The sequence below is a fragment of the Cetorhinus maximus genome, chromosome 20 (genome assembly GCF_964194155.1).
Source record: "Cetorhinus maximus chromosome 20, sCetMax3.hap1.1, whole genome shotgun sequence".
Lineage (NCBI taxonomy): Eukaryota > Metazoa > Chordata > Chondrichthyes > Lamniformes > Cetorhinidae > Cetorhinus > Cetorhinus maximus.
This window is the reverse complement of record NC_135898.1, coordinates 5350012-5376034: the sequence shown is the minus strand read 5'-3', so window position 1 is coordinate 5376034 and position 26023 is coordinate 5350012. Positions and strand designations below refer to the sequence as shown.

The 26023-nt window shown below is 45.8% G+C and overlaps 1 protein-coding gene across 1 annotated transcript in view; it reads right to left on the bottom strand.

Moving 5' to 3' along the window:
• Positions 1 to 26023, bottom strand: part of gmcl1 (germ cell-less, spermatogenesis associated) — a 78863-nt gene that overhangs the window by 50393 nt on the left and 2447 nt on the right. Inside the window, exons 2-3 of the mRNA XM_078565404.1 lie at positions 21615 to 21738; positions 13754 to 13850 (exon numbers count right to left, since the gene is read on the bottom strand). Of these exons, the coding sequence (XP_078421530.1) occupies positions 13754 to 13850; positions 21615 to 21738 (221 nt within the window). The remainder of the gene's footprint in view (positions 1 to 13753; positions 13851 to 21614; positions 21739 to 26023) is intronic.

Sequence of the window (26023 nt, the reverse complement as noted above, 5' to 3'; positions counted from 1 at the left end):
TGCAATGTCCCCCTGGCCGATTCACCCGTCCGCCAACTGTAAGGTTGGATGGACCACGAAAAATCGGAGACAATTGCACCATTAACTACCTTAACCAGCCTCTTAATTGTTGGCAGGCACGCTTCCGACTTTTGCGCAAGCCCGCAAATATCGCTTGCGATTTCGCATCCGATCGACTCGGGCTCACACCCGCACGCGGAGCTAAAAATTCCGACTCAAGTTCTTCTCTGGCCACAAGGAGATGTCTTTAACCCTAGCACCGGAACGGCAACACAACCTTCATGGCTGTATACTCCCCCTGACTGTCCACTAACATGACCACATTCTTGGGTACTGCTGAAAAATGAGGCATTTTTTGTTGAAGCTTTTCACCCATCAGGACAATTCACAAGAATCCCAAATATAAAGGAAACAACACTTTATACTATATGAAAAGAGTGTGCTGATTGTCATGGAGAATACACCAGTTGATTGTGACTGACAGTTAACTGCCAAGCACTGTTTGAAAGTTAAACCATGCAGCTTGACTCTGATTGGTCAAGGCATCATCCTGAGGAATGAACCAGCGAATGGCTGCCCCTCATTTTGTTTAGCTGAAACAGGCGCAATGTATGTACATGTTCTTTCTGTCTGCAAAGACCACGTTCCTTTCACTTCCCGCTCTAGTGGCCTCCCTTACCACCATCAGTTTTCTCATCCATCCTGCAGGCTATGCCCTCATGCACACAGCTAGCAAGAACCACCTAACAGTTGGGTAAGGGCAAAAGCTGATGCTCCTCCAGCACTGCACCTGGGGCTCTCTTACCTGCCTGACTCTCAGCCTTGTCCTTACCGCTCATAATCAGACCTGTACAGCTACCTAACCTAAGATGTGTGACTGATTCCTGGATCAAAGCGTCCCCATAACTCTCTCCCTCCCTGATGTCATCACAGTGTCTGCTTCTCAGACTTCAGCTCCACAGCTCTGAACTGAAGTTGTTCAAAATGTAGACAGCTGCCGCAGATGTGGTTGCCTGGGATCACAATGTTCTCCACAAGCTGCCTCATTCAGCAGTTACAGAACACCAACTGTCCTGCCATTCCCATCTAAGCTCATTTTACTCATTTCGTTAATTAGTTTACAGTCTTTAGTCTTATCGTTTTAAGTTTTGATTTTAAGCTTTAGTTTTAAGTGAAAGGCATATTAAATATTTACCTGTAACATGAACCAGTACAAACATTGGAGGTAAAAAGCAGCAGCACTCCCTTTCCCCCCTCCGGACCCAATTCCCACTCACACCAAGCTGCCGACTTTTACACTCTGTACGATCACTCTGTGACGGTCAATGTGACGGTAACTCTGTACGATCACTCTGTGACGGTCACTCTGTACGATCACTCTGTGACGATCACTCTGTGACGATCACTCTGTATTAGTCACTCTGTGACGGCCACTCTGCGACGGCCACTCTGCGACGGCCACTCTGCGACGGCCACTCTGCGACGGCCACTCTGTGACGATCACTCTGTGACGATCACTCTGTACGGTCACGCTGTGACGGTCACTCTGTGACGATCACTCTGTGACGGTCACTCTGTACGATCACTCTGTGACGGTCACTCTGTACGATCCCTCTGTGACGATCACTCTGTGACGATCACTCTGTATTGGTCACTCTGTGACGGCCACTCTGCGACGGCCACTCTGTGACGGCCACTCTGTACGGTCACTCTGTGACGGTCACGTTGTGACGGTCACGCTGTGACGGTCACTCTGTGACGATCAACAGGAGTATTGGAGTGTGGTTTGGAGCAAATGCTCGTGTTCCCTCGTGAGTGAACAAAGAACATTTGTCCAGCTGTCAAATTTCTCACTGCTCTCTGAACACCCAATAAAGGAGGTGCTGCGAAAAGGCCAAAATTTGAAACAAAGACGTATGGTCGCGTCCTGAATGGGGGTGGAATGATGAGGAGCAGAAGGTGGACCTGGTGAAGGTATTAGGCCAAGTGAAAGAAAAGGCAAGTCAACAATAACCAATCGCAATTCCTTCAAACTGGCAGCAGACGCAAGTTGTTAATCCAAGCGAACCCACTCTCTGTGACTTGGTGGCCTGCAATCCATGAGGGCCACAGATGCAGGTGAAATCAATGTTCCCCAAGCTGCAGGTGTGAATGGATCTGTGTGTTGTGATTTATTGAGGCAAACACACTCTGAAACCCCCCAGATCCACAACATTTAACCAGTGAAGAGACACCAACTCAAGTGGGGCCATGTTGCCAGAACTTGCAGGCTGGGTGTGGCCCACGGCTACAGTTTGGTTACACCGAGGTGGTTGACAGGGCCCTCAGCCGTATCTGACCCATCTCCCGCGCATCCGCCCTCGCACCTTCCTCTCCCTCCCAGAAACATGGTAGGGTCCCCCTTGTCCTCACTTTTCACCCCACCAGCCTCTGCATTCAAAGGATCATCCTCCGCCATTTCCGCCAACTCCAGCATGATGCCACCACCAAACACATCTTCTCTTCATCCCCCTGGCGGCATTCCGCAGGGATCGTTCCCTCCGGGACACCCTGGTCCACTCCTCCATCACCCTCTACTCCTCAACCCCCTCCCACGGCACCTTCCCATGCAACCGCAGAAGGTGCAACACCTGCCCCTTTACTTCCCCTCTCCTCACCATCCAAGGGCCCAAACACTCCTTTCAAGTGAAGCAGCATTTCACTTGTACTTCCCTCAATTTAGTCCAATACATGCGCTGCTCCCAATGCAGTCTCCTCTACATTGGAAAGACCAAACGCAGACTGGGTGACCGCTTTACGGAACATCTTCGGTCTGTCTGCAAGCATGACCCAAACCTCCCTGTCGCTTGCCATTTCAACACTCCACCCTGCTCTCATGCCCACATGTCCGTCCTTGGCTTGCTGCATTGTTCCAGTGAAGCTCAACACAAACTGGAGGAACAGCACCTCATCTTCCGACTAGGCACTTTACAGCCTTCTGGACTGAATATTGAGTTCAACAACTTCAGATCATTAACTCTCTCCTCCATCCTCACCCCTTTTTCAAATATTTATTTTTTAATTTTTATATATGTATATCTTTTTTCCCCACCTATTTTTTAAAAATTATTTTTAAAATTTACTTCCATTTATTGTTTTATCCCCACTTTTTAGTCTATTTCGATCTTTTTCCCCCACCACCGTCCCCTCCCCCCACCCCACCCCCACTAGGGCCATCTGGCACTTGCCTATTCTGCTTTCTACTCTTAATGTCTCCATTAGCACCTCCTTTAGCCAGTATCACCAACATCAACCCCCCTTCGACCTTTTGTTTATGACATATTTCACAATCTCTCCTTTGCCTCCGCCTATCACTGGCCCTCTATCCAGCTTCACCTGTCCCACCCCCCCTTAAACAGTATATATTTCACCACATTTTTACTTCTCTTTAGTTCTGATGAGGACTCATAAGGACTCGAAACGTTAACTCTGTCTTTCTCTCCACAGACGCGGTCAGACCTGCTGAGTTTTTCCCACAATTTTTGTTTTTGTTTCAGATTTCCAGCATCCGCAGTATTTTGCTTTTATCTTACAGTTTGGACATCCCTGTCATAAGCACCTGATTTCAACTTTATCCAGTTCATGTTCTCAGGTTATATTTCTATCACGCCTTTCACAACCTCAGGAAGTTCCAAAGCGCTTTAGCACCAACAAAGAACTCTTGAAGTGTTACAGGATATTCCGGTCATGAGGAATTCACTTGGATGCACTTTGTGTGTTGATTCCGATCACATCATCTTTTCCTACACATGTTCAATTAGTTCTAAATATAATAACAACAACAGAAAATGCTGGAAATGCTCAGCAGGTCATGCAGTACCTGTGGAGAGAAACGGGAGTTAATGTTTCAGGTCGATGACCTTTCATCGTAACAGAGAAAGTGATAGATGTCAGGTTTTGAGCAAGCGAAAAGTGTGGAGGTAGGAGGTTGAACAAAAGGGAAGGTCTGTGATAGCATGGAGAAGAGGAGAGGCTAAATGACAAAAGGTTCCAGAGTACAAGGTTAAAGGCATTGGTAATGGGACAGGTAGAGGAACAAAAAATGTGAACAGAGTGTTTCTCTCTCCACAAATACTGTGTGACCTGCTGCGTGTTCCCAGCATTTTCCGTTTTTATTTCAGATTTCCAGCATTTTTTAAAAAATTCTTCCATGGGTGGTGAGTGTCGCTGGCAAAGCCAGCATTTGTTGCTCATCCCTAATTGTCCTTGCTAAGATGATGGTGAGCACCTGCAGTATTTTGCTTTTGTACTAGTTTCAATTAGTTTTTAGCGGTTTCCAAAAGAAGAAGAAAGGGAAAAGATACAAGAACTGTATAATTTCTTGTGCGGTGTGAAGGGGAGGGGTTGAGAACGTTGAGTAATGAGATCCTCGCGCACTGGGGAGAAATCTGACACTGAAAAAATTTGGGTTATTAAGATTATTGTCATGCCTAGAAGGGATACATAATGCATATCTATATATCATCCTGGCTACTTTAGAAAATAATTATTTTTAAAAATTGAACAAAGGCTTTACACTGACTGAGGTCTGGTTAGCTGTGACTCACACAAAAGGAATTTCTAGACTTCGGAAAACAGCAGGCACCTTGTTATCTCTGAAGAAGTGTTAATGCCCCCTGTGACTGCAGAAATCAAATTCCAAGGAAATGCACCAAGACCCCTTCACATTTCTAAGACAGAGCTCTGGCTAATGGAGACATACGTCTGCAAGGGCAAAGGGGCCATGAAATATGTTAAACTTATTAATGGATAAAACATTAAGCATCTCAACAATCCAGACGAGGAATATACATCAAGCCATGGTGAAGAAGTGGGAGTTTTATCACATGACCACCCCACCCCACCCCAAGCTGCTAGAACCTGTAATATTGCCATGTGGAGCTAAACAAAGGCAATCTGCCATCTTCCATCAACAGAACAGCAGCAGAACCAGAGCTCTGTCTGTGTTTAAATTACCTGGCCCTCATCTACCGGAACCTCTGAACTTCTGTCCGAGTGCCTACGACAAGACTAATATATCTCTACATGTTTCTCCCACTGTGGGGAGTCAGCGCTACTGGAAGAGTGGATCACCCTGCATCAGCTTCAGCCTGCTAACCTCTGAAGGGATACCACTGGACTTGTGATTCTGGGCTCAGGGCTCATGCGAAACAATAATTCTTACTTTCTCTGTGATCTTGCTCCTCTACCTCTTTCTTTCCCTTATCCCTCATTTATTGCACGGATGCAAAAAAAGTGGGTGAGGGAATGTGGCGACGCCTCTTCCGATGTTTTGAACGTGCATAAAATAAACTAACTTTCTGATTTTACCCTATCTCGAGTTTGCCGTGGGGTTATTAACAGAGGATTGTACCACTCCAAAACTGGAGGGTTGGGGAAAATATGCCACTACATTTAAAAGGGGAAATCAAAAATCGAAAACACCTTCCTGCTTACGGACAGTGGGAGGAGAAATCAGGGCTGTTTGAAATTAAATCCCCTCCTGTCTGTAACATTGTAAATTGTGAATTTGAAAAAGAAAAATTAATACTGCTGCTAAGGGAACTCCTCTCAGTTCAAAGGAGCATGATTATCTTGCAGGGATAATCACTGGTAGACTTACAGAAACCTTGTGCAGAATTTTAAAGCTTGTCTGATCTTAACAGCAGTGCTTAAAATTGCATGAATGTGTTGCTGTGTCTACAGTAAGATGGATCATATGTTGTCTCCCAGACAGTGAGAAAACCTGCCCTGGGGTGTGAAATGGTATCTTTTTTTTTAAGCAGTACGAACACCATTCCTTTCATCTTCGGGGATCTGGAGCAGGATCCAGCCTGGAACGACGCTGTGAAAACCTCATTTCTCTGGAAGAGCCGAAACGTGCAATAGGTTGCTGCATATGCCTTGGAGGGAAATGGAGTTCAATACAATACTGATGGTAATTCCCTATCTCTGTAACCTCCTCCAGCCCCTAATTCAGCTGTCACGGCCCATTCGAGACACTGGTTGCTGTGAAGAATGGATGGGAGTATAAAGGGTGCAAGATGCACCATTGGTATAGTGCCCAGAGGACTTTTACCCTAAGATTGATAGTCAACACTGGAGTTAACCAGAACTCAGCACTCTTCTCCATCCTTGCTGCCCTGGCACAGCTCAACTGCTTGCAAACTAGGAGCTGATCTGCTGCGACGTTCTTACCAAGTCAGAGGATATTCTGTTTCGGCCATCACTGCGCTCGGATCTGGTCACCGGTGTGTGTTCATGCCTCTCTCCCATTGTCGAGCTCCTACTGCACTCTCCCATGGCGGAGAGATGGGCAGCTCAGCAAGTACACGACATGGTCCGTCAGGGCTCCTTCTCTCGTTTCCGTAAACTTCAGCTCACCCTGGAGCCTATCTCAGCAGATCTAGTCACACCTAAGCTGTCGTGCTCACTGAGATACACTGGCTCCCCATCCGTCAATTTTTAAATTCACCTACTTGCAACAAATCCCTCCATGGTTTCAATCTTCCATAACTCTGTAATCCCCTCAGACCCCTACAAACCTCCTGATCTCTGTAACCTCCTACAGCCCCTCCAACCCTCTCTATCTCTGTAACCTCCTCCAACACCGACAACCCTCCCTATCTCTGTAACCTCCTCCAGCACCTACAATCCTCCCTATCTCTGTAACCTCCTTCAGCCCCTACAATCCTCCCTATCTCTGTAACCTTCTCCAGTCCTTACAATCCTATCTCTGTAACCTCCTCCACCCCTCCCTATATCTGTAACCTCCTCCAGCCCCTACAATCCTCCCTATCTCTGTAACCTCCTCCAGCCCCTACAACCCTATCTCTGTAACCTCCTCCAGTCCTTACAATCCTCATCTAACCTCCTCCATATCTCTGTAACCTCCTCCTGACCCTACATCCCTCCCTATCTCTGTAACCTCCTCCAGCCTCTACAACCCTCCCTATCTCTGTAACCTCCTAAAGTCCCTACAACCCTCCCTATCTCTGTAACCTCCTCCAGCCCCTACAATCCTCCCTATCTCTGTAACCTCCTCCAGCCCCTACAACCCTATCTCTGTAACCTCCTCCAGTCCTTACAATCCTCATCTAACCTCCTCCATATCTCTGTAACCTCCTCCTGACCCTACATCCCTCCCTATCTCTGTAACCTCCTCCAGCCTCTACAACCCTCCCTATCTCTGTAACCTCCTAAAGTCCCTACAACCCTCCCTATCTCTGTAACCTCCTCCAGCCTCTACAACCCTCCCTATCTCTGTAACCTCCTCCAGTCTCTACAACCCTATCTCTGTAACCTCCTCCAGTCTCTACAAACTCCACCGCACCCACCTGGGAAATCTCTGCTTTCCTCTAATTCTGGCTTCTTAAGCGTCCCCTGTTTTAATTGCTCCACCATTGCCGGCTGTGCCTGGACCTCAGCATATTCAGTCTTTCCTGATTCGGTATACCTTTTTGCTTGTGGGATCATCATCGTGAATCCATAACACAGCAATATTTTACCATGTGCTCGTGAGTAGAGCTCACAGCTGTTACGCGCTGCTCCACACCCTCTTGGTTTATATGACGACCATTCTGCCTGAGATAGTTTTCTCTCTGGAAGTGAGTTGGTGGGTTGGGAGATGTTGTAGGATGTGATACTCTCCAGACACTGAGCCTGACCAGGTGGACTCCAGAATGATCTAATCCTATGCATCCTACGTGAGGTGAGAGACCTGACGTAGAGTCCCATTGACTGTCACAGTGCATTCGGGTTCATGACACACTTTAATAATTCTGTTTGGTTCAACTAGAGGTGTAAGCCCAGGAATTTCAAAAGGCTGTTTTTCGTTTATTGCCTCAGTGAGGGACGATTCCGACGTCAGATGGTCTACCCCTGCTCTATATTCTTATGTTCTCCTGTTGGCAGAAATCACTCCCAAGTCCACCAGTTCTATTCCAATGATGAAGCAGAGAAAACATTTTCAGCCAGAGAGCTCACTGCCATTTGTGAAATATTACTTCAGGGAGTAAACTGAACTTGCATTTTATTATTAAATACAATAATTTACAGGAGACAAAGTTATGGGATGAATAAAATATAAATGTTATGTTCCCTTTTAAAGCAAGCCCTGCTCATATTTTTTAATTCTCTTGGCATATTCATTTGTATGGATTGTAATGATTTACCCTACAGAAATAAAAATCAAAACCCAGTGGGCTATTGGTATGCAGAACTGTGGAACACACTGCCTTTAGCATGAAGTGTTCTTACTAAATTTAAATCTTCATTGGTTTTTATACCTGACGTTGCAAAAACTCTGCATAATTACGTTCTTGTGACTCTGATCAGTTAAAATAAGCAAGTCAGCAGAATGTACCTTTTGGTCGTGATTAACCTCAATAATTCACACATCTTTTTCTTTATTCTTTCATGGGATGGTGGGTGTCACTGGCATGGCCAGCATTTGTTGCCCATCCCTAATTGCCCTCGAACTGAGTGGCTTGCTCGGCCATTTCAGAGGGCAGTTAAGAGTCAACCACATTGCTGTGGGTCTGGAGTCACACGTAGGCCAGACCAGGTTAGGATGACCGATTTCCTACCTTAAAGGGGATTAGCGAACCAGATGGGTTTTTACATCAATTGATGATAGTTTAGACTAGACTAGTTTAACTAAATATTCCAGATTTTTAAAAGTATTTTAAATTCCATCATCTGCCTTGGCGGGATTTGAACCCACGTCCCCAGAGAATTAGCCTAAGCCTCTGGATTACTAGCCCAGCAACCTTACCAGTGTGCCGCCATCTTGCCCCTACACACACATACTTCCGTCATTGTGAGGGAAAATCGTTGTAACCTAACTCTGAGTGACATACCCGCGAGATGTGGGGGAAAACTGCTGTTTAACACCCACGCAATATAGTTCACCACCGGCTTCAATGTAAATTAAATCAGGCGGGTTGTAAAAATCAGTGGAACACCCACTCTCCACGCTTTTTCTCATGTGGCAAAGCTGGGTTAAAAATACCACCTCTATCCTTCAGAGAGAGAGACACGACAGCAGGAGGCCTTTTCCAAAATAAAACTCTAAACACAGAAGTCAGCTGGAGAGTCTTGGTCAGAGTCCAGGTTCATGTTTTGAGCTCTTGAACCTCATTCGGCAATCCAATGGCGTAGATTCAGTGCACCTTCGTCGGAGTGGTATTGGGACTTGAAGGCGTCAAATAATGACGACAAGTTGCGTGAACTTGGTTTTTTTTATTCCCTCGGGGCGAGGGGTGGTCTGAAGGAGGCATTTAAAATTAGAAAGGGATTTGCGAGGGGAGATACAGAAAATCTATTTTCAGCTGGTGGCAAGTCACAATCCACAATGGATTATCAGAGAGATAGATAGAGAGAGAGCATGAGAGAGAGAGCACGAGAGCGAGAGAAGTGGTCATCCAGCTTGAGATGCACCACTTTGTATCAAGCATGGGATATGGTGGGGAGGTGGTCATCCAGTAACTACCACAGCCAGTAGAGGGATTGAACCCATGCTGCTGCTGTCATTCTGCAGCATACTGTAGCCAACTGAGCTAATCGACCCCATTACTTCCTCTGGTGGGGGAAATCCAGAACCCAGGGGGGGCACCATGTTAAAGTTAGAACGGCTTCAGAGTGAAAGTAAGAAGCAGGTTTTTCTGTGAAAAGGGTACTGCAAATGGGTAACATTCTCCAAAATTGATTGCAGATACTGGGGCAATTAAAATTCTCCGCTGCGAGACTGACAGGTTTATGTTGTGTGTGGCTGTCGAGGGATGTGAGCTAAGATGAGCATAAACAGAGATGAGCTGCAGATCAGCTCTGATCTAACTGAATATTGGACCAATATTCAAGAGCCAAAAGGGCTTTCTCCTGTTCCTGAACGAGCTGAAATCCCCCAAGTCCCGTGCTACACATCTAAACAACCAATTAAAACAACAAAGCTCGAACACTCTTAGCTTACTAAATTCCAGGCATTCTTCTTAAATTACAATTTACACTCTGGCAGCTTAAATGCTTTGGCAACCACTCAATCGTGGAAACGTGAGCAGTGGGTAAACAGACTGAGAGGTTATTTAGAAATCAGAGGTGGGCATGGTCACAGCAACGTGCATCACAGGACAGCCCTGAGCACAGCTTGTACACATGACTGTTTAAAGGAGAATGGGGCAATTAATTTCAACAAGGGTCAGGGTGAAAAAAAAAAGGTCTGGCAGCAAATGGCACAGGAGCAGGTAACAAACAAGCAAAATTCCATTGGTCATGGTGTCATATCGACTGCAAGCCTGATGGTGAAGTATAAAATGAGGCATTAATACTTTTCTTGATAATAGGTTTAGTCACAGAACGCAGCATAAACTTAGTGTGCTTCCTACCTACTCATCCAGTGCCCAAGCATTCCCTCCTTATAAGTGCTCTGGGTACTTAATTAAACAATGCTCCTCACCTCAAATGCATACCACAGACGAATCGGGAGCCTGTTCCACCATTCAATAAGATCATGGCTGATCTGATTGTGGCCTCAATGCCACTATCTTGCGCCTGCCCTCGAGACCCTTCGATTTCCTTGTTGGTCAAGAATCTATCTACCTCTGCCTTAAAAATATTGGAGTCACCTCGGGGAGAAAGAGTTCCACAGACTCACGACCCCCTGAGAGAAAAAAAATTCTCATCTCTTGTCTTAAATGGGAGGCCTCTGATTTTTAAACTGTGTCCCCTTGGTGGTTGGTCTCTCCCAAGAAGTGGGGGGGGAAACATCTTTTCAGCATCCATCCTGTCAAGTCCCCTCAGAATTTTATATGTTTCAATAAGATCACCTCTCATTCATCTAAACTCCATGGATACAGGCCCAGCCTGTCCAACCTTTCCTCGTAAAATAACCCTCACATTCCAAAAATCAGTTGAGTGAAGCTTCTCTGAACTGCTTCTAAAGCAATTATTTCCTTTCTTAAAAATGCCTGTGAATCTTAACAATATAATTAACATTCCAATGATTACACGATATCAAACAAGGTCAGTTAAGTTGAACAAAGACCTCATAGCAATGCAATCAGGGAACATGCAACCTCAGAGCAGCTCAGTTCATAGCACCCTCGCCTTTGAATCAGAAGGTTGTGGGTTCATGTCCCACTCCTGGAAACCAAGAACTGTGAATGTACTCGAAAGAGTTACAATCTGTGACTGTTGATAACTCGAAAGAGTTACTAGTTCAATATGATTTTGTTGTGAGTGTCTTCATTTTATCAACCCAATTTCAAATGACAGGCTGTGATAAAATAGAAGCTGACCTAGGCCTTCACCCACTGTCACTGCTAAGGCTGGATTCATTTCTAACATCACTCCAAGACTGATGGGGATTTATCTCTTTTGGTTTGAAATTGTTTCTCAAGCATTTCAGACATGGTGCTTCGGAAAAAAAGCAGGATGCCCCCCCCTCCCCCTCCCGCCAAGTTGAAATAGGAGTCCTGGCCAACATTTATACCTCAACCAATAGCACCAAAATAGTTTTAACTGGCCAGTGTATCTCATTGTTGCTTGTGGGTTCTTGCTGTGCGCAGACTGACTGCCCATGATTCTCCGCATAATAAAACAGCCACTGATTTTCAAAAAGGCTTAAATGGTTGCGAAATGTTTTGGGATGCCCCCAAGGGCTTGAAAGACGCCATATAAACGCAAGTTCGTGAACCTCGAAGGCAAGCAGGATAGAGAAATCTTCACGAAGTGCGGAAACCAAGCTAATCCAACAGCTTGGTGCTGGTCTCGCCACTAAAACGGAGCCAGTGTCACCACTGAGTGTTCGACTCAATATAGATGCTCCGTTTACTATTTGTTTTCCCTCCTGTCAGATGACGATGCGGGAGTGGTGGGGGCGGCGATGGGCGTGGTGATGCCCCAGTGGCTGGGTTTATGGGCTCACAATGATCTGCTCTCCTGGCAGGGAGCATGCAGAGTTAATGAAGGCTTGTGTACTTTCACGATTTACGATGACAAGCTGGTGTGCACCCTGCAGCAGAGAGATCAGTCAGACATAGGAAACAGCCGCTATTGATGCCAGCTTAATATTACTGATCTACAACTGACTCAAGAAACATCATTTGGAGTCAGAACCAGAAGCCAGCAGGTTAAAGCCTTGGCAGATGGAGCTGCTGGGGCTCCACACATCTGCTACAGCCTGACGCGTGGGAATGAATCAATATTTACCGAAAAGGATGGAAATTAAAGGGGAAAAAAATAAAGTAATTTTGAAAGATAATCTCTGAAGCGCAGGCACCAAAATAAAGCTTTTATTCCTTTTATGAATCATCCCCACAGGTTTCATTACAGTTAGATCCGATCAAGTGGCTCCATAAATAGTTCCATTAAAATGACTGCATTGCCTGCGTATTTGTGCTTGTACACCCTGCACCATCAACGGGCTCCAGGGAATGCATTCTGTTCGTATTCCGAGTACAATTTTGCAAATGCAATGGCGAGAGGGAACAGCAACAAGTATCATTTAAAGCTCGCACTCTTTCAGCTTCACAATATCTGCGCCTTTGAAAAACACCAGTTGGCCAGACAGCCCCCTTCAATTATTCACAATGCCTTGAAGCGCTCAACTTCAAGAAGTCAAATATTAGAAAGTGCCAACTTCATCTCTTTGAAGTTCTGTGAGTTGCACCTGAGCCTCAGAGTCAGAAGGTTGTGTGTTCAAGTTGCACACCAGGGAGTTGAGAGCAAAAATCTGGACTGAATTTCTCAAGAGCAGAGAGGACAGGGTGCTGCACTGCCAGAGGTGCCATCTTCTGGACGAGCCTTTAAACCGGGGGTCTGTCTGCCCCGCCTCAGTAAAAGATCCCATGGCACTATTTTCAGGATAAGTATGGGAGCTTTCCCCTTGTGTCCTGGCCAATATTTATCCCTCAACCAACATCACCAAAAGAGATTATCTGGTAATTATCATAATGCTTTTTGTGGGATCTTACTGTGCACAAACTAGCTGCTGCATTTCCTACGTTACAACAGTAAGTACACTGCACAAGTACCTGGTTGACTGTGAAGCTTTGAGCTGTCTGATGGTTGTGAAAGACACTTTATAAACAAGCCTCTCAGTTTTTTGGACTCAGGTTAGTCAGTCCTCACAGGGTAAGCACAGCTCGGTGTGTAAGGAGTAGCCTGCAGCTCGGAAGTCATTCTGATCATGTGCCAAGTCAGCACTGGCAATGGGAGAGGTCAACAGATCCAGCTTTCTGCCCATCCTGGCCAGGACGCAGGTCACAGACGCAATGAAATTCGCAAACAATTGAAAATTCGACACGTCACATGGAGAAAAAGATGCATTTCCTAATTGCTGCACTTCACTGTTGATGCATTGAAAATAAAATCTTTCCACCCATCCCAGGCCGTGCATCACCTTCAGTTAAGAGCATGACCTGCACCTAGGCTGTTTCCCCTGCTGCATCCTTCCAACGGCTGCACTCTGAAGTGGATGTGTGCAGCCTAACCAGGTGTGCTCAGGAAGAGCTCCATCCTTATTCTCCTTCCTCACCGTAGCTTCATCCCTGCTTTCTGCTCCATGTTTGAGGAGCTGCTTCACTGTGACGATGCTGGCCCTTGTGCATCCTGTCTTCCTGTTCCACACGCTTTCTAAACTCTGACAGCAAGCTCAAAAAACCTGACATGGCAAGCGTGACACAACAACCTTCCCACCCCTTGTTAAATCACAATGAGAATGGCAATGTAAACATACCCTCAGTGTCGATGTTCTGATCCGGGATCTCCAGTGCGATATAGCTCATGTTTGATTCCTTCCATGATCCACTGAACATACTTGAAAAGTAGCCAGACTGCAAAACAGAAAACAAACAAAACATCCACAGCTTAGACAGCTTTTCCGGTTCATGCAAAGCTTTAGCAGCCCTTAAGCAGTCAAAATTCAATCACACTGTGACCGAAATAAAAAAACAGAATATGCTGCAAATACTCAGCAGGTCAGGCAGCATCTGCGGAGATACAAAGAGAGCTAACGTTTCAGGTCGATAACCTTTTATCAGGGCGGGTAAAAAAACAGAGATGTTGCGGTGTTGTGCTGTACAAATACAGAGACAGGAGAGAGGGGAGGCAAGAAAAGAGGAAGTCTGGCATAGGGTGGAGGTGTTGGGCATGACTGAGGTGTGGGCCAGGGTGTTACGGGGTGAACCGTTCCTTCGGGATGCTGACAGTGGAGGGCAGGGGAATATGTGTTTGGCGGTGGAGTTGGCAGGAATGGCGGAGGATAATCTGTTCAATACTGAGGCTCGTGGGGTGGAAAGTGAAGACAAGGGGAAACCTGATGTTGTTCTGGGAGGAAGGGGAAGGGGTGTGAGCAGGTATGTGGAAAGTAGAACGCTGTAACCATTCTATGATCATATTCCATTCTACAACCACGATGAGGGGAATCTTCAGTTGAGGAAAAAGGAAGCACTAGCGTGGAAGGTTGTATCATTTGAACAGATGAGACGGAGATGGAGAAACTGGGAAAAATGGAATGGAGTCCTTCCAAGAAACAGGGTGTGAGGCAGTATGGTTAAGGAAGCTGTGGAAATCAGTGAACTATTTTTTTTAGTGCTCCTGCATGATGCAACACTATGAGTGGTGGAGGCGTCATCTTCTTTGTCACTCCAAAGTGGAAATTGTCAGCACTGGGGCTTTTAAATTTGCAACGGTCCAGGATACAGCATCGCATGGGGGGTGGATGGGGGAAGATTCATATGGGAATCAGGGGTGGATTCATCTGAGGAATTGAGGGGGGGGGGAAAGAATTCATGTGGGGATCAGGGGGAGGGTGGTGCACAGCGGAACATTTGCCACAGTGCAAAGAGATTTTGTATTGACTGCCTGTCATACACTGAAGTAATATTCAATCAATGGTCAGGATGTACAATAGACAGTCAACAGATTTCTACTCCTGCACTCACCTACAAAACACCAAGGTGATTTCCTGATGGCTACAGGATTACCATTACTGCTGGGAACAATCTGGCAACTCCAGGTTCATGAAGAAAGTCAAATCTGACAGGTAAAGGCTTGCACGCCGAATCTCAACAATCAGAAGACCAAAGGAATCAACATAAATGAGAAGAATCTGATACCGAGCAGCTGATCTGTGTTTCGAAGAGGTGGGACCGATCTCATTGGCTTTCTCCAACATGCCAGGTGAATGGAGGACAAGTGGCAGGATGCAGTGAACCTAGATTTACAACAAGTCATTGGCCAAGTACCATACGACGGATTGCTTTACAGGCAAGGGTGTTGAAGGCAAATCACCAGCAAATGGGTTTGTATATCTTTAAAAACATACACAGTACACTGAAAGGACATCCCTTTCACTTGAAAAAATACTCAGCTCAGTTACCCAGGAATTTAACTGGTGTGCAAAATTATACAGCACTCTTCCAGTAATTAGCTCCTTCGCAGGGATGGTCTCCATTTAATTGTTCCCTTTTCTCTGAAAATGCTCAGTCCTTATAATTAGAAATCTAATTCCGTGAAATACTGCAGGATTTGAAACAACAGCAATTCTTAAAATAGTAACACACACTCATCCTAATTCCTTTTTTCAAGGCATACCCCTTTACTGAGGCTTGAACTTCATGTGAATTTACAAGGCAGTGGTTTTTCTCTCCCGCACTGAAAGCAACCTTCAGAAATTACAGGCAGGCTAGAAACTTTGTCGGAAAGACCAGTCAGCAGCTCACTGACAGCGATGATTCACTGTTCAATCCGACCGGTGACAAAAGTTCACGCTGATCCAAAATAGATCGATTTAGAAAGGTTTGGAGGAGAGTCTGATTAAAGACAGGGAAAGCTGGACTGATCAGCTGGGTGAGGCAGCACTGGGCGAAGAAGCATTGATACCATCATGTCTGACATAGGAGCAAAACAATCTCTCTGATTGAATAGCAAATATGAATCACCTCAAGACAAAAGAGGGACCAGCGACAGTTTGGGAATTAAACCTCTGTGGCTTATGTGGAGAACACAAGGATTAGGGGCACGAGTAGGTCATTCAGCGCCTCGAGCCTGCTCCACCATTCAGTCAAGCCCTGGCTGATCTGATTTCCTGTCTGCCGCTTATCACCCTCGACTCCCTTGACAATCAAAAATTTGTCTAACTCAGCCTTGAATGTATTCAATGACCCAGCCTCCACTGCTCTCTACTCCACAGACTAACAAACCTCGGAAAAAAATTCTTGTCATCTCGCTCTGAAATGGGAGACGTCTTAGGCTCTCCTACAAGGGGAAACAGCCTCCAAGTGAAGTCCCCTCAGGACCTTATATGTTTCAGTAAGATCACCTCTCATTCTTCAAAACTCCAATGGATACAGGCCCAGCTTGTCCAACCTTTCCTCATAAGGTAACACCTTCATCCCAGGAATCAGGCGAGAGAACCTTCTCTGAACTGCTTCGAATGTAATTGTGTCCTTTCTTAAGTAAAGAGGCCAAATCTGACCACAGTACTCCAGATGCGATCTAACTCAGACCCTATGCTGAAGAAACAGCTACAAACAGTCATTAACATGGTTTCTCGGGAGTTCTCCACGAATCTCCTACCCAAGGTTACAGCAGTAGAACGGTCCAAAGGAACTTGTGGCCTCTGCGTTCAGTCAATTGAAAGGTACTTGTGCTGGGGAATTAACTAACTTTCCCCTTCAGACATACACATTCCCAGCCCAAGTTGAGTATGTTTGGATCCAGCAACAATGTACCGCAGCCTTAACCTCACTGAACGCACTGTGTACACGCCTTCTGTCTGCCCAGGGTAACTGTTCTGAAGCTTTTCCATGTATTCCATTCCCTTTGAAATAACAGCCAACATTCCATTTGGGAAGGCAAATGTAATGTTGGCCTTTATTTCAAAGGGAATGGAGTATAAAAATAGGGAAGCCTTGCTAAAACTATACAAGGCACCAGTTAGACCACACCTAGAATACTGTGAAGAGTTTTGATCCCCTTATCTAAGGAAGGATATATTGGCATTGGAGGCAGTCCAGAGAAGGTTCACAAGGTTGATCCCGGGTATGGAAGAATTTTCTTATGAAGAGAGGTTAAGTAGGTTGGGCCTATGCTCATTGGAGTTTAGAAGAATGAGAGGCGACCTTATTGAAACATATAAGATTCTTAAAGGGCTTGACAGGGTGGTTGATGAGAGGTTGTTTCATCTTGTGGGAGAGTCTAGGACCAGGGGGCAAAATCTCAGAGTAAGGGGTCGCCCATTTAAAATAGAGATGAGGAGGAATTTCTCCTCTCAGAGGGAAGTGAATCTGTGGAATTCTTTACCGCAGAGGGCTGCAGAGGGCTGGGTCATTAAGTATATTCAAGACGGAGATAGGCAGATTTTTAATCAGTAAGGGAAACAAGGGTTATGGGGAGAAGGCAGGAAAGTGGAGTTGAGGATTATCAGGTCAGCCATGATCTCACTGAATGGCGGAGCAGACTTGATGGGCCGAATGGCCTACTTCTGCTCCTACGTCTTATGGTCATAGAATTCCAACTTCGTGCTATTGGCCGTGCCTTCAAGGAACCAGGTAGAAACTGTCCAAGCTCAATTTCCAATGAGCTTTGTTCACAAATACAAGGTTTATAAGATTGTGTTTCAGGACTGTCTCTTTAATTTAGAGTGAAATGGAGGAATGAAGGGGGTCATGTGACCAGCTCTGAATTCTGCCCGACAAAAAGACTGGGTGACTTGGTTGTTAAACCTTGAGGGGGGGGGAGAGGAACATGTTAGGGATAAAAGCAAAAAACTGCGGATGCTGGAAATCCAAAACAAAGATAAAAATACCTGGAAAAACTCAGCAGGTCTGGCAGCATCTGCGGAGAGGAACACAGTTATCGTTTCGAGTCCATATGACTCTTCAACAGAACTAAGGGAAAATAGAAAAGAGGTGAAATATAAACTGGTTTAAAGGGGGGTGGGACAGGTGGAGCTGGATAGAGGGCCAGTGATAGGTGGAGATAACCAAAAGATGTCATAGACAAAAGGACAAAGAGGTGTTGAAGGTGGTGATATTATCTAAGGAATGTGCTAAAGGGGAAATTAAGGGTAGAAAGCAGGACGAGCAAGGTACAGATAGCCCTAGTGGGGGTGGGGTGGGGGGAAGGGATCGAAATAGGCTAAAAGGTAGAGATAAAACAATGGATGGAAATACATTTAAAAATAATGGAAATAGGTGGGAAAAGAAAAATCTATATATAAATTATTGGAAAAAAGGGGGGATCGGAAAGGGGGTGGGGATGGAGGAGAGAGTTCATGATCTAAAATTGTTGAACTCAATATTCAGTCCGGAAGGCTGTAAAGTGCCTAGTTGGAAGATGAGGTGCTGTTCCTCCAGTTTGCGTTGAGCTTCACTGGAACATTGCAGCAGGCCAAGGACGGACATGAGGGCATGAGAGCAGGGTGGAGTGTTGAAATGGCAAGCGACAGGGAGGTCTGGGTCATGCTTGCAGACAGACCGAAGGTGTTCTGCAAAGCGGTCACCCAGTCTGCGTTTGGTCTCTCCAATGTACAGGAAACCGCATTGGGAGCAGTGAATGCAGTTGACTAAATTGAGGGAAGTGCAAGTGAAATGCTGCTTCACTTGCAAGGAGTGTTTGGGTCCTTGGACGGTGAGGAGAGAGGAAGTGAAGGGGCAGGTGTTGCACCTTCTGCGGTTGGATGGGAAGGTGCCGTGGGAGGGGGTTGAGGTGTAGGGGGTGATGGAGGAGTGGACCAGGGTGTCCCGGAGGGAACGATCCCTACGGAATGCCGCCGGGGGGGTGAAGGGAAGATGTGTTTGGTGGTGGCATCATGCTGGAGTTGGCGGAAATGGCAGAGGATGATCCTTTGAATGCAGAGGCTGGTGGGGTGATAAGTTAGGACAAGGGGGACCCTATCATGTTTCTGGGAGGGAGGAGAAGGTGTGAGGGCGGATGCGCGGGAGATAGACCGGACATGGTTGAGGGCCCTGTCAACCACTGTGGGTGGCAAACCTCGGTTAAGGAAGAAGGAGGACATGTCAGTGGAACTGTTTTTGAAAGTGGCATCATCAGAACAGATGCGATGGAGGCGAGGAAGCTGAGGGAATGGGATGGAGTCCTTACAGGAAGCGGGGCGTGAGGAGCTGTAGTCGAGGTAGCTGTGGGAGTCGGTAGGCTTGTAATGAATATTGGTGGACAGTCTATCACCAGAAATTGAGACAGAGAGGTCAAGGAAGGGAAGGGAAGTGTCACTTTACAGCCTTCCGGACTGAATATCGAGTTCAACAATTTTAGATCATGAACTCTCTCCTCCATCCCCACCCCCTTTCCAATCCCCCCTTTTTTCCAATAATTTATATAGATTTTTCTTTTCCCACCTATTTCCATTATTTTTAATTGTATTTCCATCCATTGTTTACCTCTCTCTTTTAGCCTTTTTCGATTCCTTCACCCCACCCCCACTAGGGCTATCTGTACCTTGTTTGTCCTTTCTACCCTTAACACATTCCTTAGATAATATCACCACCTTCAACACCTCTTTGTCCTTTTGTCTCTGACATCTTTTGGTTATCTCCACCTATCACTGGCCCTCTATCCAGCTCTACTTGTCCCACCCCCCCTTAAACCAGCTTATATTTCACCTCTTTTCTATTTTTCCCTAGTTCTGTTGAAGAGTCATACGGACTCGAAACGTTAACTGTGTTCCTCTCCGCAGATGCTGTCAGACCCGCTGAGTTTTTCCAGGTATTTTTATTTTTGACATGTTAGTGATGTCGGGTTTTGAAATCAGTTATACTTTAAACCGACTATTCAATTCCAAGGTTGAATGGAGTGGTGAGTCTCGAGGTTAGCTAATTAGCGTTTCTACCAGGATATAAGGCCCCTGTGATTCACATCACAATGGGCCTGGGCTCTGAGAGAGAAGAGCCCATAGGAAGCCACTGTCGGATCGGGTTACATGTTTTCCGAAAAATATCACTGAACTTCACAGTCAGGGTCAGTCTGCAAGCATCCAAGAGGAAGAGAGAGCAGAGAAATAGAGGCAGCAAGTCTCTATTGGGCACCATGCAGGAATGCAGGTCAGAGCTTGTGTCAGACTGAAAAGGCCACCTTCGTGAGGGCTTAAACGAGGCTGGAAGATTCGCCTAACTTTAACTAGAGGGAAGGATCTCCAATTCGTGCCACACCATTAAAGTTCTGGGAGTAGAAGTTATCCAGCTGGAAAAGGAAGAAGGATCCGAGAATAGCGTTGGACTGATTCCTGAAGAATAAAGTGTCTACTTCAGGGTACAGGGTAAAATATAACAGCGGAGGTCAATTTTTAGTCGCTTTAAATGTTTGGTCAATGCTGCTTTGTTTGTTATAGTAAAAGTCTTAAAACGTGAAATCTTGTCATGTGATCCTTTCAGTAGTCACTGGAAGTTTGAATATTTCAAGTTATTGGTCTCTCTGTGGATTGCAACACCTTTAAATTAGTGTGTGTTATAAAAGAGAAAGCTAAAACCTCTTAAAACTTATAAGATGTGTATTTTAAGTTAGATACATTCTCGAATGCTCCATTGTTGTTCTTCAGGCCTGTCACGTAATAACTGTAAAGGTTACATAACTTCAAAGTGGAATCAGGTGCCTTCACTGGGTACGTGTCAGAGTACTAAGTTATGAGGTGAGTGATTGTATTTTTTTTTCATGTCAAGTCTCTGAAAGCAAATGAACCAATAATAAATAATTACATGCAACCTGCAAGCCCTCTTCCAAACCCCTGAACGAGGGCTCTATGGCAGTGCTGCTGGATGGCTGGTCCCTCCTTTTCAGGCTACTGGCCTCTGAGTTACTTCTGTGCACCCCTTACTGTGCAGTTGTTGCTGTTTCTCTCTCACCCTGCGTTCTCTTATTTCTCCCACTAATCCCCCTCTGTCACAGCCTTTCTCACCATGCTCACCGTTTCCTTTGTGAATCTTCCTGTTGCTGCTGTCCTTCATTGCTCTATCGCTGCAATCTTCCTCTTGTTGCTGGGTCTCCCTCTCTCTCACTGTTGTCTTCTTTTTGTTTCTCTCTCTGCTCCGTTCTCTCCATCATAGTTTCTCCTTCCTCTTCTCTCTCACAATTTTCTGTTGCTACTGTTCCTCCTTCCTGTTCTCTCCCTGCTCTCCATGTTTCTGCTATCTCTCTCCTTGCTCTTTCTCTTAAACTGCTCTCTCGTTGCTGTTCTCTCACACCAGTTGGTGCTATTAACAGTGGCAGTATGTTTGAGAAATGGATCTGGGATTGAAAAAGTACTTACTTGACATCGAGGAATGAATTTGCTAAGAGTGATAAGTCAGGTAGCTCAAAAACGACACTCACTCAATTCTTGATCAGAACAGAAACTGACACAGAGCTTCACACATACATCCAATTCTCTCACTTTAGCAGCAACTAGTAAAGGTTCAGCTCAAACAGGAGGCTTTGTCACAGTTTCGGCTCAAGTGTTCGCATCAATACTTAATGCACTTCAACTCAGTTAAGAACTAGGAGCAGGAGTAGGCCATTCGGCCCCTCAAACCTGTTCCGCCATTTAATCGGATCATGGCTGATCTTATCACAACCCAGACAGTGAGAGTTTCATCTCCTACCTGACACAGGTAGATTTTATGGAGGTACCATTCCTGTCCCAGTGCACAGATTGTGATATCACTATTTTCTCCAGCGAGGAAGAGAGTCTGATAAATGTACTTGGAAGTGCTTTTCAGCTTTTTCCTGTAAAATGAAGAGTGGAGCCTGGTGTTAATGGCAAAAAAAAACAGAAACAAAAACATTGTATTAGCCCATCAGACAGTTTAAGTGCTTTGTGCAGCTTTTAATGGGTTGGCTTGCCAAGCTGGAGCTAGCTCTGAACTGAAGAACAAAACTAAATGTATAAGTCATTAATCCTGCAGTAAATCCGCTGGCTTCAAGTAAATTCTTCTAAACCCCTAGCTTGAAGGTTGTAATTTGCACGGAGCAGCTCTGCCTGTCATCTACTTACCATCAAAAACCAGGAGAGTGAAGCTCCAAGAGGAACAGAGGAATTCCCCGAAGCGTGACCTGCTGCTGTGTCAAACATTGCCAGATCTTTGCTTTGCTTTAAATTTAGAACTTTATTTGCCTCCAGTGCTCTTGTGAAAATATAAACTTGCTGAAAAAGGCTTAGACCACAGAGTGCCTGGCTTAACAGCACTGTTTGCACATGGTCTGATCTGTACTTTCTTCAATCAGAACGTGCAATCATGTAAGATCTCACTGCCACCCCTTCGTGAATTTCTCCTGAAGGTCAGAGGCACCAGGAGAAACATCAATGGCAGTAGGAAGCCATTTAGCCCATGAGCCATTCAATGAGATCACTGCCAATCTGTGACCGAACTCTGTTTACTTGCCTTTGCCACATATTCCTGATGAGCTTTGGTTAACAAAAATCTATCAATCTGAGATTTAAAATTGGCAACTGATCTATTACCAACTTATGTGTGTGTGTGTGTGTGTGTAAGTGAGGTCCAAACTTCTATCATACTTCGTGTGTGCAAGTGTTTCCAAATTTGATGCCTGTAAGGTCTGGCTTCAGATTATGCGCCATGCATGCCCCCCTCTCACCCCCTACCCGCCCCCCCCCCCCCCACCCCCCTCACCCCCCACCCCACCCCCGAATCCCAGACTCCGCTGGAGTCACATACAAGTGGTCATTCCTCGTCTGGGAGCCTTGGCTGTGCCTCACAGGCAAGAGCATTTCTGCCATTGTTTTAACTGTGAACAAAGCTAAGAGGAGAAGCTTCTCCAAAAAGTTCTTCTTGAGATGTGGAACTCACAAGACAGTATTTATCACTCTGGCTAGCCCTTGTTGCCATGAGGGCGAACCACTTCTTGCAACACAGACCGGACAGGGGTTTCAAATTCCCTTCCCCACAGGACACTTGACATTTTCACAGCATTCCAGCAGTGTTCCATTTCCCAACGTCCCATCCTGGGACTTGAACTCACCAAGGCGGGGAGGGGGGGTAGGGAAGCAGTGTGAAATCATTTGATTCTAGTTTGCGATGCTTTAAGACCTGCCAGAAGCCCACGTGTTAATAGAACTGTATTTTCATGTCCAAACCTTACTGGCGTATTGCTTCTGAATTCAAGATACAAACTTGACTGGTTCTAGGAATCACATCGCAACTGGCTGAAAACTGAATGGAAGGGATGGGGACTACAAAAAGGGGAGGGTCAGATGGAGCAGGGAACAAAAATTTACCAGGCTTCAGCAAAAGACACCTCGACCCATCGGCAACAACCAATGACATGGTCAAAGGGAACATGAAGATTCTGAAGTGGCCAGTCAGGTTGAAAAGAAATGAATCCTACAGTCACTCTGCTTGCTGCTGGGTGTTGCTGCAGGAGGTCTCTGTTAGGGCAGTTTTCCTCTGCACCGTTCTACAAGCCCCATCCCATCGAACGGAGCCACAGCATGCCTGCAAGGAGGTACGAGCAAATCTCTGGCGAGAGGGTGAGCTTCTGCACGTGCAGGCACACTGCTGCATGGTGGTTGCTGAATGATTGGTCCTGCAAAGGCTGCACGTTAGGAAGTTGGTAAAGCAGTGCGCCACCAATTCCTGATACAGCTCGTTCATAAAATCTGTCTTTCCCATGTCTGTACTGAGGGCCAAAGTGGAATTATTTCCAGAACGGATTCACTCAATGAACAAGTAGCTGTCAGTTTTTAAAAATTCCTTTTTGAGGTTTTCCACACCCAGTGATTCTTACTCAAATACTGGCTGACAGCACAGCCAAAGATACAATTTAGGTGGCTCCTGGTGCGTGGCAGTCTTGAGAAGGTGGTGGTGAGCTGCCTTCTCGAACCGCTGCATTCCACGATTTTGTAATGAGCCAATACTCGGGTCTGTTGTCACAACTCTTCCAAACTGACAAAGTATGTGAGCTATTTGAGGAGGAGGTAAGTGTTTTAATGTAGGTGTATACAATAGAGGGGTTTCCTCAAGTGTGAAGCAAGGGGACACTCCCAGGAGAAGTCTCGATCCATTTCTTTTCAGCATTTGTTGATTCACAGTGTGAAGTTTCAGTTGCTGTACTCCTGCAGTCACAGTGGTAGGTCGGTAGCTTCCACTTTCATTTGGAAGGTGGAATCCTGAGTGGTTATTACTTTGTAGAGGTTCTTTGGTCAGTGACAGTACTTAGCTAGGCTTCTCCCACTATATTTACGGGGCTTCTTCAGGCAGCCCCAGGAATATGTTGATATTTGCACTTTGAAAAGTCTAAAGCAGCCATTCTAATGCAATCTCATAAGGACATAAGATTTGGATGCGACAACACTGGCATCTACCCGGCTGTGTAGAAAATTGCCCAGGTATGTCCTGTACATAAAAAGCAGGACAAATCCAACCCAGCCAATTATCGCTCCATCAGTCTACTCTCCATCATCAGTAAAGTGTTGGTAGGGGTCATCAACAGTGCTATCAAGCGGCACTTGCTCAATAACAACCTGCTCACTGATGCCCAGTTTGGGTTCCACCAGGATCACTCAGCTCCTGACCTCATTTACAGCCTTGGTTCAAACATGGACAAAAGAGCTGAACTCCTGAGGTGAGAGTGACTGCCCTTGACATCAAGGCAGCACTTGACTGAGTGTGGCATCAAGAAGCCCTAGCAAAACTGGAGTCAATGGGAATCAGGGGGGAAACTCTCTGCTGGTTGGAGTCATACCTAGTACAAAGGAAGATGGTTGTGGTTGTTGGAGGTCAGTCATCTCAGCTCCAAGACATCACTGCAGGCACAGCAAGTAATTAGGAAAGCTAACAGAATGTTATCATTTATTGTGAGGGGAATTGAATACAAAAGTAGGAGGTTATGCTTCAGTTATACAGGACATTGGTGAGACCACATCTGGAGTACTGTGTGCAGTGTTGGTCTCCTTATTTAAGGAAGGAAGTAAATGCGTTGAAAGCAGTTCAGAGAAGATTTACTAAACTAATGCCTGGAATGGTCTAGTTGTCTTATGAGGAAAGGTTGAACAGGCTAGGCTTATATCCACTGGAGCTCAGAAGAATAAGAAGCAACTTGATTGATACATTCCTCCATGTCGAACACCACTTGGTGGAAGCACTGAGGGTGACAAGGGCGCAGAATGAATTCTGGGTGGGGGACTTAAATGCCCATCACCAAGTGTGGCTCGGTAGCACCACTACTGACCGAGCTGGCCGAGTCCTAAAGGACATAGCTACTAGACTGGGTCTGCAGCAGGTGGTGAGGGAACCAACAAGAGGGAAAAACATACTTGACCTCATCCTCACCAACCTGCCTGCCGCATATGCATCTGTCCATGACAGTATCGGTAGGAGTGACCACCACACAGTCGTTGAGGAGACGAATTTCCATCTTCACAATGATAATACCATCCATCGTGTTGTGTGGCACTACCACCATGCTAAATGGAATAGATTTCAAACTCAGATACTGAAGTCCATGTCTAAGTGCAGCAAGACCTGAACAATATCCAGGCTTAGGCTGATAAGTAACATTCGTGCCACACAAGTGCCAGGCAATGACCATCTCCAACAAGAGAAAATCTAACCATCACCCCATGACATTCAATGGCATTACCATCACTGAATCCCCCACTATCAACATCCTGGGGGTTACCATTGACCAGAAACTGAACTGCACCAGCCATATAAATACTGTGGCTACAAGAGCAGGTCAGAGGCTAGGAATCCTGCAACGAGTAACTCACCTCCTGACCCCCCAAAGCTTGTCCACTATCTACAAGGCTCAAATCAGGCGTGTGATTGAATACTCTCCAATTGCCTGGATGAGTGCAGCTCCCACAACACTCAAGAAGCTCAACACCATAAAAGGCAAAGCAGCCCACTTGATTGGCACCAGGTCAACATACATTCACTCCCTCCACCACCGACACACAGTAGCAGCAGTGTGTACCATCTACAAGATGCACTGCAGGAATTCACCAAGGCTCATTAGACAGCACCTTCCAAACCCACGACCACTACCATCT